At 39.1% G+C, this 14214-nt stretch overlaps 1 protein-coding gene across 1 annotated transcript in view; it reads left to right on the top strand.

Annotated features, from left to right (window-relative positions):
- slc22a17 (solute carrier family 22 member 17) overlaps positions 1 to 14214 on the top strand; it is a 34721-nt gene that overhangs the window by 17335 nt on the left and 3172 nt on the right. Inside the window, exons 4-9 of the mRNA XM_034706760.1 lie at positions 2220 to 2374; positions 2621 to 2786; positions 4238 to 4362; positions 7741 to 7846; positions 8014 to 8237; positions 11952 to 12063. Coding sequence (XP_034562651.1) covers positions 2220 to 2374; positions 2621 to 2786; positions 4238 to 4362; positions 7741 to 7846; positions 8014 to 8237; positions 11952 to 12063 — 888 coding nt within the window. The remainder of the gene's footprint in view (positions 1 to 2219; positions 2375 to 2620; positions 2787 to 4237; positions 4363 to 7740; positions 7847 to 8013; positions 8238 to 11951; positions 12064 to 14214) is intronic.

The raw sequence follows: 14214 nt of genomic DNA, 5'->3' as shown, positions 1-14214 counted from the left end.
TTTATACAAGTTTAAATATATTACTATCTACTTGTTTATTTATTTATTTATTTTTTATACAAGTTTAAATATATTACTATCTACTTATTTATTTATTTATTTTTATACATGTTTATATATATTACTATCTACTCATTTATTTATTTATTTATTTTTTATACAAGTTTAAATATATTACTATCTACTTATTTATTTATTTATTTTTATACATGTTTATATATATTACTATCTACTCATTTATTTATTTATTTATTTTTTATACAAGTTTAAATATATTACTATCTACTTATTTATTTATTTATTTTTATACATGTTTATATATATTATTTTCTGCTTGTTTATTTCTTCATTTATTTTTACACATGTTAATATATATTATCTACTTATTTATTTATTTATTTATTTTTATTCATGTTTATATTATTATCTACTTATTTATTTATTCATTTTTATACATGTTTATATATATTATTATCTACTTATTTATTTATTTATTTATATACATGTTTATATATATTACTATCTACTAATTAATTAATTTATTTTTATACAAGTTTAAATATATTATTATATACTTATTTATTATTTTTACACATGATTATATATATTATTTTCTACTTATTTATTTATTTATTTTTATACATGTTTATATGTATTATCTATGCATTTTTATACATTTTTATATATATTATGATCTACTTATTTATTTATTTTTATGCATGTTTATAAATATTATCTACTTATTTATTTATTTTTATACATTTTATATGTATTATCTATGTATTTGTATACATGTTTATATATATTATTATCTACTTTTTTTTTTTTTTTAATTTATTCATTTTTTACATGTTTATATATATTATTTTCTACTTATTTTGTTTTATTTTTTACTTGTTTATATATATTATTATCTGCTTATTTATTTATTTATCTATTTTGAACATGTGTGTGTGTGTGTATATATATATATATATATATATATATATATATATATATATATACATATTTATATCTACTTATATCCTTATTTCTTTATTTTGTATTCAATATTAACCCCTTGAAATTGATATTTAGGAAAGTTTCATTCAGCAGTACCTGTTTCATTATCATATTTGATATAGTATATTTTTTTACTTTCCTATTATTATTATTATTATTATTATTATTATTATTATTATTATTATTATTATTATTATTATTGTTTCTTTCCCCCCTCTTTCATTGCTTACTTTTTGTATGTTATTTCTGCTCTATTTTTTTTATAAACATCAATTGTTTTTCTTTGTTTTGTGTTTGTTTTTTTGGTTTTGATTTGCTTTTGCTGTTACTTTTGTTTAGTTTTTGTTCTCACCTTTGTTTTTCTTTTATTATTATTATTATTATTATTATTATTATTATTATTATTATTATTATTATTATTATTATTATTATTATATCACTTCTTTGTTTGTCTGTTTTTTATGTATTCCATATTGGTGCCTTGTTTACTAGTTACTTTGTCTACTATCACTTGGCCCCCCTCTTCTTGTTAAGCATATTTCTTGCACAATTAAAAAAAAAAAAAAAGGTGCTGTTTTGGTGCAAATAATCAAGCATGGAATAAGAGTTAACATTACAGGAATTTAAACTATTTAAGTTTTCTTTTTACTCCATTTTTCTTGATGTAAGGACACTGTTCAGCCGTCTACCACAGGCACACCTCGAGTCCCTCAGATAACTGACACACATGATTCAGCCTGAGTGTCAGAGTGAAAGTCTTACAGAGGGAGCTGCAGTTTTAATGGGAAGTTAATCAGCTAACAGCCTTCATCAATTTGCTGAACAACTGAGCATCGCATCTGTTTGTTAAGACCAGTGAATTAATTCAGTCTCATAGGAACGTACAAAGGAACAGGAACGGTGCTAATCTGCAGATTGGAAACAAACTGCTGCATGTGCACGTAGCTGAAAATGATTCCACTGTCACATTTCATCAGGTTGTGCTGTCATATATGAAGTTACCTTGTTGAACAGGTTGTCTTCAGGTCCTGAGAATCTTTACTGACATGCAAATTATAAGATTATTTGTATCATCTTAATGTCACAGTAGAGCTTTGTCCTATTCTGATCTCCTCTCTTTCTGTTAATGTTTCACAGAAGCTCTGATGTGCTGCTGTCGTACATCTCTTCGTTATTGTTTATGTTCAGATTGGGATTGAATCTGTGTTTCTTTGCAGGTTGGGCCGGTCCAAGTCTCTGCTGACCTCCCTGACCCTGTCAGTGGTGTTTGGGGTGCTGGTGTGCGTCTCCCCGTACCCCTCCATCTTCATTGTGATGCGCTTCTGTCTGGCGGCGGCGAGTGCAGGAGTGTATCTTACTCTCTACATCATTCGTGAGTTTTCAGTTACACACAGTTTTTATTTAAAGCAACACATGACTCAGAGTCCCTCCACCTTAGAGTTCCTCTGTGAGACTTAAGTTTCTATGACTAATGCTTTAAACGGAGTGCTAGTATCATGAGAATATGTTCACAGTAATAATGCTTCTGTGTTGTGTTTAGCAGATTTAATCCCTGACTGTCAGCGGTGAGTCTGTTTAATGGAAGAGGACTCTGTGTGTTCCTTTGTGTGGGTATCAGGTCTGGAGCTGTGTGAACCATCTCTGAGGCTGGTGGGCACGATGCTGGCAGGGCTGATGACTGTAGCCGGAGAGCTGCTGCTGCTGGCCGTAGCACTGGGGTGTCAGTCCTGGAGGGGCCTGCTGGGTGCTGGTGCCGCCCCACTGACACTGTTCCTTAGTTTTGGGTATGATTAGACTTGTGTTGTCTGTGAATGAACTCAAGTGCATGATCAATTAATCAATCAATCAATCAATCAATCAATCAATCAATCAATCAATCAATCAATCAATCAATCAATCAATCAATCAATCAATCAATCAATCTTTATTTGTATAGCGCCAAATCACAACAAACATTATCTCAAGACTCTTTTACAATCAGAGCAGGTCTAGACCACTCTATGTCAAATTATGAACAGAGACCCAACACCAAGACAGCATAAGACTCAGTCTGACCCCACCTTAATCTACCATGAGCATTGCACCTCACAGTATTTAGCTAGTTACAGCAGAGAGGACAAACTTCCTTTAACAGGCAGAAACCTTAAGCAGGACCAGACTCATGTTAGACAGCCATCATGCCTCGACCCAGTTGGGTCTGGAAAGAGGGATAGAGGAGAATAAGAGAGAGAGGGAGCGGTGATAGTGATGAGACGAGTAGTAGTAGCTGTTGCCGCTGGAGTCCAGCACGTCCGTATCAGCTGGAGTCTAGAACGTCCACAGCAGGAGGAAGTCTACGGCAGCTCAGAGGAACCTACGAGACAAGGGAGCTCAGGGACTCCAGAAAGGTCTATGGTTAGTAACTTTAATGGGACAGGGAGAGTTAAAGTAAGTGATGAAGGGGTTGGGGGGAAGGGGGTGAGATAGGATCCCAGTGTGTCAGTGCACCAGTTCCCCCGGCAGTCTAAGCCTATAGCAGCATAACTAAGAGCTGGTCCAAGCCTGATCCAGCTCTAACTATAAGCTTTATCAAAAAGGAAAGTTTGAAGCCTACTCTTAAAAGTAGAGAGGGTGTCTGCCTCCCGGACCCTGACTGGTAGATGATTCCAAAGGAGAGGGGCCTGACAACCGAAGGTTCTACCTCCCATACTACTTTTAGAGACTTTAGGTAGGACCAGCAGGCCAGCATGTTGGGAGCATAGTGTTCTAGAGGGGTAATAGGGCACTGTGAGCTCTTTAAGATACGAGGGTGCATGATGTGTATTGTTCTTGGAAACTGCAGAAACGGGAAGATAAAGAACCCTAGTGGTCTTTGGTTGAAGAGTCCTGATCCCACCTGACATGCTGAAAGCTTTGTTGGATCATATTGATCTTAATTCCCAAACCACACTGAGCCCTTTAGCTCATGTCAGAATGCATTATAGCTACTTTGTTTAAAGTCCCTTGTCTAACTAAGACCTCTGCTGCCAGATTAGCCACTTTAGCACTTTTAAAACCAAATGAACAGAGATTAAAACATGATTACTGCCATTGGATTGTAGGATTAAGAAAGAAACAATTCTCCTTTTCTGTGACCGTGTTGGCTGTTCTCGGCACTGACAGACTTAATCCCCAAATGTTAGTGTTTGTGTTGGATGAAGGTCGGCTCAGATCAAAGAGTGAGCTGGATTTGTGCTCCATGTTTTCTCTCCTGCAGCATTCCAGGAGTGTTTCCAGAGTCTCCCCGCTGGCTCCTGTTGTCGGAGCGGTCTGCAGACATGAGCTCCTTCAGGGACAGAAGGAACTCCAACAGAGACCTGAGAGATGATGAAAGCTTTACAGGTGTGTGTTTTGGATTCTCATTCTCTCCTTTAAAATAAGAGCAGCTTACCATCATTATTACCATTATTAGTATTACTACTTTTATTACTATTATTACTATTATTATTCTTATTTTGCATTAGTGTCCAGTCGAGTGGACATATTTTATGATGCCTGCATTATTTATGGATTACTTATGGCAATGCATTTAGTACTCTATCACACACCACTACCACGAGCAGGTACTGATGCTCAGTTATAATTCATGATGTATTAACTACGTAGTTCCTGCATGAATCTGGAGTTGTAAAGCAGCTCTCTTACTTGCACTTAAAAAAACATGACTATTCAGATCATGTGCAAATATGTCTTATAGGAAGTTAGAACCATGACTCATTTTCTTTTTGCTTTTGGGCTGACAAAGGGAACAACAGCCGACTTAAGACTATTGACTGTATACAGAATCACTTAATTTTAACTCATTGTGAGCTTTGAAGCCAAAAGATTTCCTCCATGAGCGCCAACATTCATGCTGTTGGAGCCGTGTATTTTAACTTTATAGTTAGACCGATGTTCCCTCTGGAATGATGTGTGTTCTTATCCAGTCTATGGTTGTTGAGAGAAATCATTGTGAAGAATGATCATAGAAACAGATTTTGATGGTTTTCAAACATTTAAACCATAAATTTGATTAATAAAGCAAAGACAACGTGTTGAATGTTAAAACTGAATAATTTGATTGTTTCATTACGAATCTACTCTCATTTTAAATCTGCTGCAGCAGCATGTTTCAGTCAGTCGGTACAGAGACATGTTACCTGTTCATCAGCTCTTCTTTAATAACACTCTGTAAACGTTGGTGAACCCAGGAGACCAGGTTCTGGACTTTAAAGTGACATGTTGTCCAGTTCTTGCCTGATAGAGGATTTCAGCTGCTCCACAGTTCAGGGTCTCCTTTGTCGTGTTTTTAGTGTCTTGATGCTCCAATTGTTTTCAATGGGGGACGAGTCAGGAATGCAGGCAGGCCAGTTCAGCACCTGGACTCTTCTACTACAGAGCCATGTTGTTGTAATCCGTGCAGAATGTGGTTTGGAGTTGTCTTGCTGAAATATGTAAGGAATTCCTGAAGACGTCATCGTCTGGATGGCAGCATATGTTGCTCCTAAACCTGTAGATATGGTTCAGCATTAATGGAGCCTTCACAGATGTGGAAGCTACCCATGACATGGACTCTTATGATCCCCATTATGATCACCCTGGCCTCAGTTCATCTTAAATGAGAGCCAATGGTTTTAGATGGAATTATGAGCCAGTGCAGTGATCTCCACTACAGTGTCAGGTCTGTTTTTAATGCAGTGACTTCCACTACAGAGTCATGTCTGTTTTTAATGCAGTGACTTCCACTACAGAGTCATGTCTGTTTTTAATGCAGTGACTTCCACTACAGAGTCATGTCTGTTTTTAATGCAGTGACTTCCACTACAGAGTCATGTCTGTTTTAATGCAGTGACTTCCACTACAGAGTCATGTCTTTTTTTAATGCAGTGACTTCCACTACAGAGTCATGTCTGTTTTTAATGCAGTGATCTCCACTACAGAGTCATGTCTGTTTTTAATGCAGTGACTTCCACTACAGAGTCATGTCTGTTTTAATGCAGTGATCTCCACTACAGAGTCATGTCTGTTTTAATGCAGTGACTTCCACTACAGAGTCATGTCTGTTTTAATGCAGTGATCTCCACTACAGAGTCATGTCTGTTTTTAATGCAGTGACTTCCACTACAGAGTCATGTCTGTTTTTAATGCAGTGGCTTCCACTACAGAGTCATGTCTGTTTTAATGCAGTGACTTCCACTACAGAGTCATGTCTGTTTTTAATGCAGTGACTTCCACTACAGAGTCATGTCTGTTTTTAATGCAGTGACTTCCACTACAGAGTCATGTCTGTTTTAATGCAGTGACTTCCACTACAGAGTCATGTCTGTTTTTAATGCAGTGACTTCCACTACAGAGTCATGTCTGTTTCAATGCAGTGACTTCCACTACAGAGTCATGTCTGTTTTTAATGCAGTGACTTCCACTACAGAGTCATGTCTGTGTTTAATGCAGTGACTTCCACTACAAAGTCATGTCTGTTTTAATGCAGTGACTTCCACTACAGAGTCATGTCTGTTTTTAATGCAGTGACTTCCACTACAGAGTCCTGTCTGTGTTTAATGCAGTGACTTCCACTACAGAGTCATGTCTTTTTTTAATGCATTGACTTCCACTACAGAGTCATGTCTGTTTTTAATGCAGTGACTTCCACTACAGAGTCATGTCTGTTGTCAGGTCTGTTTTTAATTCAGTGACTTCCACTACAGAGTCATGTCTATTTTAATGCAGTGACTATTTTAATGCAGTGACTTCCACTACAGAGTCATGTCTGTTTTAGATGCAGTGATTTCCACTACAGAGTCATGTCTGTTTTTAATGCAGTGACTTCCACTACAGAGTCATGTCTGTTTTAGATGCAGTGATTTCCACTACAGAGTCATGTCTGTTGTCAGGTCTGTTTTTAATGCAGTGATCAGTTTTAACATTTGATATGTTCTATGCACTGTTATTGATTAAATTTGTTTTTTTTTTAAATTGATTTACAAACCATGAAATTCTGTTTTTATCTACATTTTACACACAGTCCCACCTCTATGTCATGAAATATTATGATTTATTTAAAGCTGCTGTTGGTAGTCCTGATATAAACATCAGTTCAGAGAGAGATTTAGAATGTCAACACTACCCCTCCCCTCTCTGCTGTCGTAACCCCGCCCACAAAAAAATCGTTGTTCGCGTTCTATGAGGAAGTAGTGGCTCCCCGGCCAATCAGGGCAACGTAGTGGGGCCGCCACTCAACCACTCAGGACAGAGGGTTGGGGAGTAGCTCTGATTGGTCCGTGATGACGGGAACGGGGGAACAATAACATTGTTTGATACAAAGTACACAGAGATTGCCATAATCTCAAATGACTTCACTTACAGATGAGTACAGATTGGTATTATGATCTTTTCTCCAAACCCAGCAGAAAAAAAGTAAAGTTTTTACACCATTCCTACCAACAGCAGCTTTAACATGAATTGTTAATACACATGATAAAAAGGATAACTTGTTAGGTTTTAGAGCCTGATTAAATGATTTAATTGACCTTTAAAATCCTATGGTCCCTAGGTTTTCAGTGATACTGACTAAACGTGTGTGATTCTCTGCCCTGGTGTACTCTGCTCCTCTCAGATGAATCAAACAGACAGGTAGACTTTGATTAAAGAATGTGAGTCAGGTAGACTTTGATTAAAGAATGTGAGTCAGGGTGTTGTTGAATGGTGTTAAAGAGAGGAGGTGTGTTTGTTTCCTTATCATAGAGCTGGATTCAGAGCCTTCCCCCTCCTCACGCCCCAACCTGTCCTTCCCCGAGCTCTTCCACAGCAAGAACATCTGGAAGAACATCTGTGTGCTGGGCTTCACCTCGTAAGTCATCCCACTCCCCTGACACCAGCAGCTCTGTTTAGTCAGGTCTTATTGTTTAGAGGTCTTGTTGTTGTCATCGTTGTTCTTCACCTTTGACCCTCTCTTCTATTTTAACCTGTTCATCACTGACTGCTGACTCTTCGTCTCCCTGTCCTCCTCCTCTTCAGGTTCATCTCTCACGGCATTAGTCACTGCTACAGCTCTTTCCGAGGTGACGTCAGAGGCACAGCCCCGAGCTTCTATTGGACGTACTTGCTGTCCGTATGTGCAGGGGGCGGGGCTTGGCTGTTGCTCTGGGTGACTGTGGACAGGTGCGGTCGGCGTGGCATCCTGCTCCTCTCCATGACGATGACGGGGCTGGCCTCTTTGATCCTCCTGGGACTCATGGAGTGTAAGCAGGCCTTTGTTGGCAGCAGCACTTTGTTTTCTCTGAGCAGGGTCACAGGAAGAAAGCTGTTGAGGTCTATGTCAGCGAGGTGGATCAGAGTCTCACCTTGAAACCGTCCCCATTGTTTGCTCTCTTATTCAGGCTTCCTTAAGTCCTGCTTTTTAAATCCTAGCTGGATGTAAGCTCAGAGTTTGTTTACTTGATCCCAAACACAAACATGTAATCATCTTGAATCATACATGTGCAGCGTATAACTCCACAGCAGGTTAGTGCTTCATACTCCGTAAAGACACCCTGGTTAACATTTAAAGGGGAAGTACATGCATGTGCTCTACCTTTGTCTTCTGTCAGCATGCTTCACAAACTCTTCCCTCAGTCTCAGTCTCCCCCTTGTGGTAGAAAAGGAGCACGTCATTTGTTTTATGTAGGACACTGCAGTGGCAGCAAAGTCAGCCCTGTGTCAGACGCTGTGCTATAATCATGCATCAGAGGGGACAGCAGCTCAGGCCTCCTGAGAGTCTGAGAGGCTGCTCTGTGTGTCCACCCCTCATGACAGACGTCTGGTCACGTTTGAGGGGATAAGAGGAAGGTTCAGGTTTAATAACAAAACAGTGCAGCATGAAATTACACCTCCTGAGTAGAGCTGGGCGATACTGAAAAGATGTCGCCACGATAAAATGTTTCATATCAGTCAATACCGAGACAATACACGATAAATATCAAATCGTTCCTTTCGTATCAGTTTAAAGGCAGATTATTTTCTCCTTAGTGAAAGTTGAAGAAAGCAGACGGTTTGTTAGCTTCTATCTGGATTTACTTTTCTCAAAATAGCCAAAATATCTTAACTATGAAGGTATGTAGTCTTTCTCGTCGAGCATGTTTTCATTCTGCTTTGAGCTGGTAGGTTTTGTGTTTTCAACTCAACTCAACTTCATTTATATAACCTCTTTAAGCTTGCCTACCTTACTAGTGTTGTGGTACCAGGGATGGGTCATGGTCTTGAGACCGCTTATTTAAGGTCTCGGTCTCGTCTCGGAAACAAAAGCATTTTTATTTTATTTTATTTTATTTTATTTTTTTATTTTTTTCTCTTGTCTGCATATATATTTCTGGTTTGTGTCATGTTTGTCACAAACTGTCAAATATTAATGCAATTTATTCTTGCAGCAAAAGAAAAGAAAGAAAACCTTCTTCTTCTGTGCTTGTGACTGTGTGCATGCAACCATCACCATCCCTCTTAGAACTCTGGCCTATCTTTTATTGGCAGCTAATATCATGTTCTGTAAAAGAGGGTGTGAACACCTAGGTGGGCCAAAAAAAAAAAGATAAGAGAAAGTGAAAGAAAGATTACATAAGGATATACAAAGGGACAGGGAGAGAGAAGGAGAGAGAGACCTAACACACTTAGATGGAGAGGGACCATCTCACCATGATGCCAAAAAAAAATCCGTGTGGTGATACTAATGATTAAGCAACCCTTAGTGTCCACAATCATTACTGAAGCTTGGGTCGCAGAGGGTTGCCGCCATGCTGTGTTCTATTTGTGTAACAAGACCACCACTGGTGCAGATGAAACCACTTGGGTCAGACCAGCCGAGCGGTACGGCTCGGCACCCGGGCCGCGAGAGCAGTCAGACCGAAGGACCCAACCCGCCGCGGGAGACCCAGGCCAGGGGACAAGCCAACAAAAGCATTTTTACTCGGTCTCGGACTGGGCGGACTCTTTATATCTTTATATCACTTTATATCAAGACCGGTCGACACCACCACTGATGCTCTCTGTGTCCCTATCATTACTGTGATAAGAGAGACCCCCCCCCCCCCCACCGCTTTCTAAATTCATTCATTTTTTCCTCACCTGTTACAGGCTACAGTGAGTGACACGCCCCCTGCACTCATGCATTAATGAATGGAGACAGACGACAGGAGGAGAGACTGTGTGCCCGTGACTAGAGATGTCTGCTGAAATGTTTAATTAAGCAATAAATACACATTCATTAACAAACTCTGGAGACACACTGAGAGAAGGGCACAGCTAAATACCTGCCACAGGATTACCACAGTCGACACCTTTAACCCATCAGATACAAACACTACAAATATTAGAAAACAGAAAATGCACACACCTAATAAGAAAAAAGGGCTTTGACACAATAATCCTGCTCAGCTACGACCTCCTCCCTCTCCAGAGATCACAGTCAACAGAAAGCACAGTTTGAACTCTGATCTAAAGTGAAAGTTAAAGTAACGATGACCAAAACCAAACTTAAGGAGTCAAAAGTCTCTCACAGCGCGTCAAAAGAAAGACAACAAAGACAAAACCAAACCTTGTTTGTTGCTGTTGATTGTATGTAAAGCAAACTTAAAGGTGACATATCATGCAAAATGGACTTTTTAATGGTTCTCTACCTGAAATATGTGTCCCTGGCATGTCTACAAACCCCCCGAGAATGAAAAAAATCCATTCTGCCCCTGTTCTGATTTCTCCACCTTTCTGTAAATGTGTGTGAAACCAGCCGTTTCAGACTTCAGTGTTTTTGTTACGTAACAACAATATCCGGTCTGTCACGGAGTCAGAGCTCGGAGCTTGTTCAGCCCATAGACTGTATAAAATAATACTGAATCCCTCCCCCGTTTTCATTACCTGCACAAATGTGTGCTAACAAGGAGCTTAGGAGGGAGGCATGCTAGTTGTAGGCTGTCTTAATAAACACAAAGGTCGGTTTTACTCCCCACGTCTGCAGATTTGAAGATCTAGTGGAGGATTTTTATTTATCATGGATAAGTGCTAGCGCTAGTTAGCATAGCCACATAGCTACATGTTCGTAGCTGTGTACCAAGACACACGTCTACATACTGACAAATAAAACAACAAGAAACACTAAATCTGTGACCAATCCTTCAGAAAGGTCCTGCTACAGGCGCCTCTCTGTCAGGATCAGATTCTGGATCAGATTCAGAGGGTTGAAGTAACGTGATCTCTGAGCAGCCGTGTATATTCAGCCAACATGTAAACATTAGATCAACGTGCTGGAGAGCCGAGGCACATCCACTTCCTGAGGGGGCGTGGTCAGAGAGAAAACAGAGTGTTCTGAGGAGGAATGAAGAAGAGGGCTTTTCAGGCAGACCAAAATCTGATTTCAAAGTGTTTTTTTGAGCATAAACTTTAAAGACATGTTTTGGGGACCTCTTAGACCAATATATATTGATGAAAAAAGCGTGATATGTCACCTTTAAACCAAATAAACAAAAGTCTTCTATTTTGTTAACCCTCGTGATGATTTTTCATTGATATATATGGTCTTGGTCTTGTCTCAGTCTCGCCCTGCCTTGGTCTTGGTCTTGACTCTGTCTCAATCCCTAAATATCTTGGCCTTGTCTTGGTCTCTGTTGACTCTGGTCTCGGACATGTCTTGGTCTTGGTTAATGTGGTCTTGTCTACAACACTACCTCTCACCCTGCGACATGATTGGTTGTTCCATGCCGACTTCTTCTCCTGTTTCATGTTGGGTGGGAACTAGCGTTTAAGACACACTCCCTTTCCAGTTGTTGGGGTGTGTAATTACAGGTTTAAATATATCAATGTTTTATCATACATTTGTTATATTTATATTGAGAAAAATAATATTGCGATAGTTATCGTTCCGGTTTTATCACCCAGCTCTACTCCTGTGTATGATCTTTAATAACTGCTGCCTGTCCTCCCTCTTCCCTCAGATCTCAGTGAGACAGCCATCACAGTCTTTTCAGTGCTGGGTCTCTTCTCCTCTCAGGCCACTGCCTCCCTCTGCATCCTCTTCACCGGGGAGATCATGCCCACCATCATCAGGTAAACTAAGACACCATCTGTGGACTCTCTCTCCTCTTTCCTTTATTATAAAGTTTTAGAGATGTGGAATGTGTTAGTGTTATCTTCTTCATATCGAACAGGAGGAAAAATCAAACGTCCACCAAGTGTGTGTGAGCTTTTATTTCTCAGAGTTATGAACTCAAACACCACCAGTCAAAGTTTGGAAACACCTTCTCATTCAAGGGTTTGTATTTATTGTAATGATTGTAAACACTGTAGATTAATACTGAAGACATCAAAACTATGAAAGAACATATATGGAATTATTGAATGAACAACAAAGTGTTAAACAAAGCAGAATCTGTTTTATATTTTAGATTCTGTAAAGTAGCCCCCTTTTTCCTTCATGACAGCTTTGCACACTCTTGGTATTCTCTCAGTCTGCTTCATGAAGTGGTCTCCTGGAATGGTTTCTAATGAACATGAGCCTTGTCAAGAGTTCATTTGTAGAATGACTTGCCTTCTTAATGTGTTTGAGACCATCAGTTGTGTTGTTCAGAGGTAGGGTTAGTACACAATGGATAGCCCTATTTGACTACTGTTGTAATCCAGATTATGGCAAAACCAGATTATTTCATAGTTTTGATGTCTTCAGTATTAATCTACAATGTTGAAAATAATTTAAATAAATAAAAACCATTGAATGAGAAGGTGTGAACAAACTTTTGACTGGTAGTGTACATAAAATAAAACCTTGAGTTTCTTGAGTTGATTGTGTGCATGTGGAGCTACAGTTAGCTTAGCATAAAGTCTGAAAACAGAGAGAGAAGAGGAATAAACTTTTCATGTACTGAACAAGAAACAGGACATAATGAGTTAATGAGTGAGCTTTAAACACTTACAGTCAAGCCTGACATTATTCATACCCCTGGCAAATTATGACTTAAAGGTGACATATCATGCAAAATCAACTTTTTAATGGTTCTCTACCTGAAATATGTTTCCCTGGCATGTCTACAAACCCCCTGAAAATGAAAAAAATCCATTCTGCCCCTGTTCTGATTTCTACACCTTTCTGTAAATGTGTGTGAAACCAGCCGTTTCAGACTTCAGTGTTTTTGTTACGTAACAACAATATCCGGTCTGTCACGGAGTCAGAGCTCAGAGCTTGTTCAGCCCATAGACTGTATAAAATACAACTCAACCCCTCCTCCGTTTTTCATTCCCTGCACACATGTGTGCTAACAAGGAGCTTAGGAGGGAGGCATGCTAGTTGTAGGCTGTCTTAATAAACACAAAGGTCGGTTTTACTCCCCACGTCTGCAGATTTGAAGATCTAGTGGATGATTTTTATTTGTCATGGAAAAGTGCTAGCGCTAGTTAGCATAGCTACATAGCTACATGTTCGTAGCTGTGAACCAAGACACACGTCTACATACTGACAAATAAAACAACAAGAAACACTAAATCTGTGACCAATGGTTCAGAAAGGTCCTGCTGCAGGTGCCTCTCCGTCAGGATCAGATTCTGGATCAGATTCAGATGGTTGAAGTAGCGCGGGTCTGTGAGCAGCCGTGTATATTCAGCCAACATGTAAACATTAGATCAACGTGCTGGAGAGCTGAGGGCACATCCACTTCCTGAGGGGGGCGTGGTCAGAGAGAAAACAGAGTGTTCTGAGCAGGGTTGAAAAAGAGAGTTTTTCAGGCAGACCAAAATCTGATTTCAAAGTGTTTTTCTGAGTAATAAACTTTAAAGACATGTTTTGGGGACCTCTTAGACCAATATATTTTGATGAAAAAGAGTGTAATATGTCACCTTTAAAGTTACTTTTATTCAACCAGCAAGGTTTTTCTTGATTGGAAATGACACAGGCGTCTTCCAGAAGGTAATAAGACGATATACAAGAGGCATCATTGTGGAAAGAATTATTTCTCAGCCTTTATTCACATTTGAACAAAAAGTGGCATGTCTAAAATTATTCATACCTTTTGCAAACTGCCACAGTCTGTGGGAAAATCCAAAGTTCTATACCATTCAAAATAGTCCAAGCTGTTATAAAGCATCCTAATGACCCTGATTCATTGGGAACAGCTGTTTTATTGAACTCAACAGGTGAAAAACAGCAGTTCTCTGCAGGTGGTTTGTGGACAGTCATGGCTAAGACAAAGGAGCTCTTTGAAGACCTGC

This window comes from Notolabrus celidotus, chromosome 17 (assembly GCF_009762535.1).
Source record: "Notolabrus celidotus isolate fNotCel1 chromosome 17, fNotCel1.pri, whole genome shotgun sequence".
Taxonomy (NCBI): Eukaryota; Metazoa; Chordata; class Actinopteri; order Labriformes; family Labridae; genus Notolabrus; species Notolabrus celidotus.
Note: the sequence above shows the minus strand (reverse complement) of the source record. Positions and strands in the feature narration are given on the sequence as shown.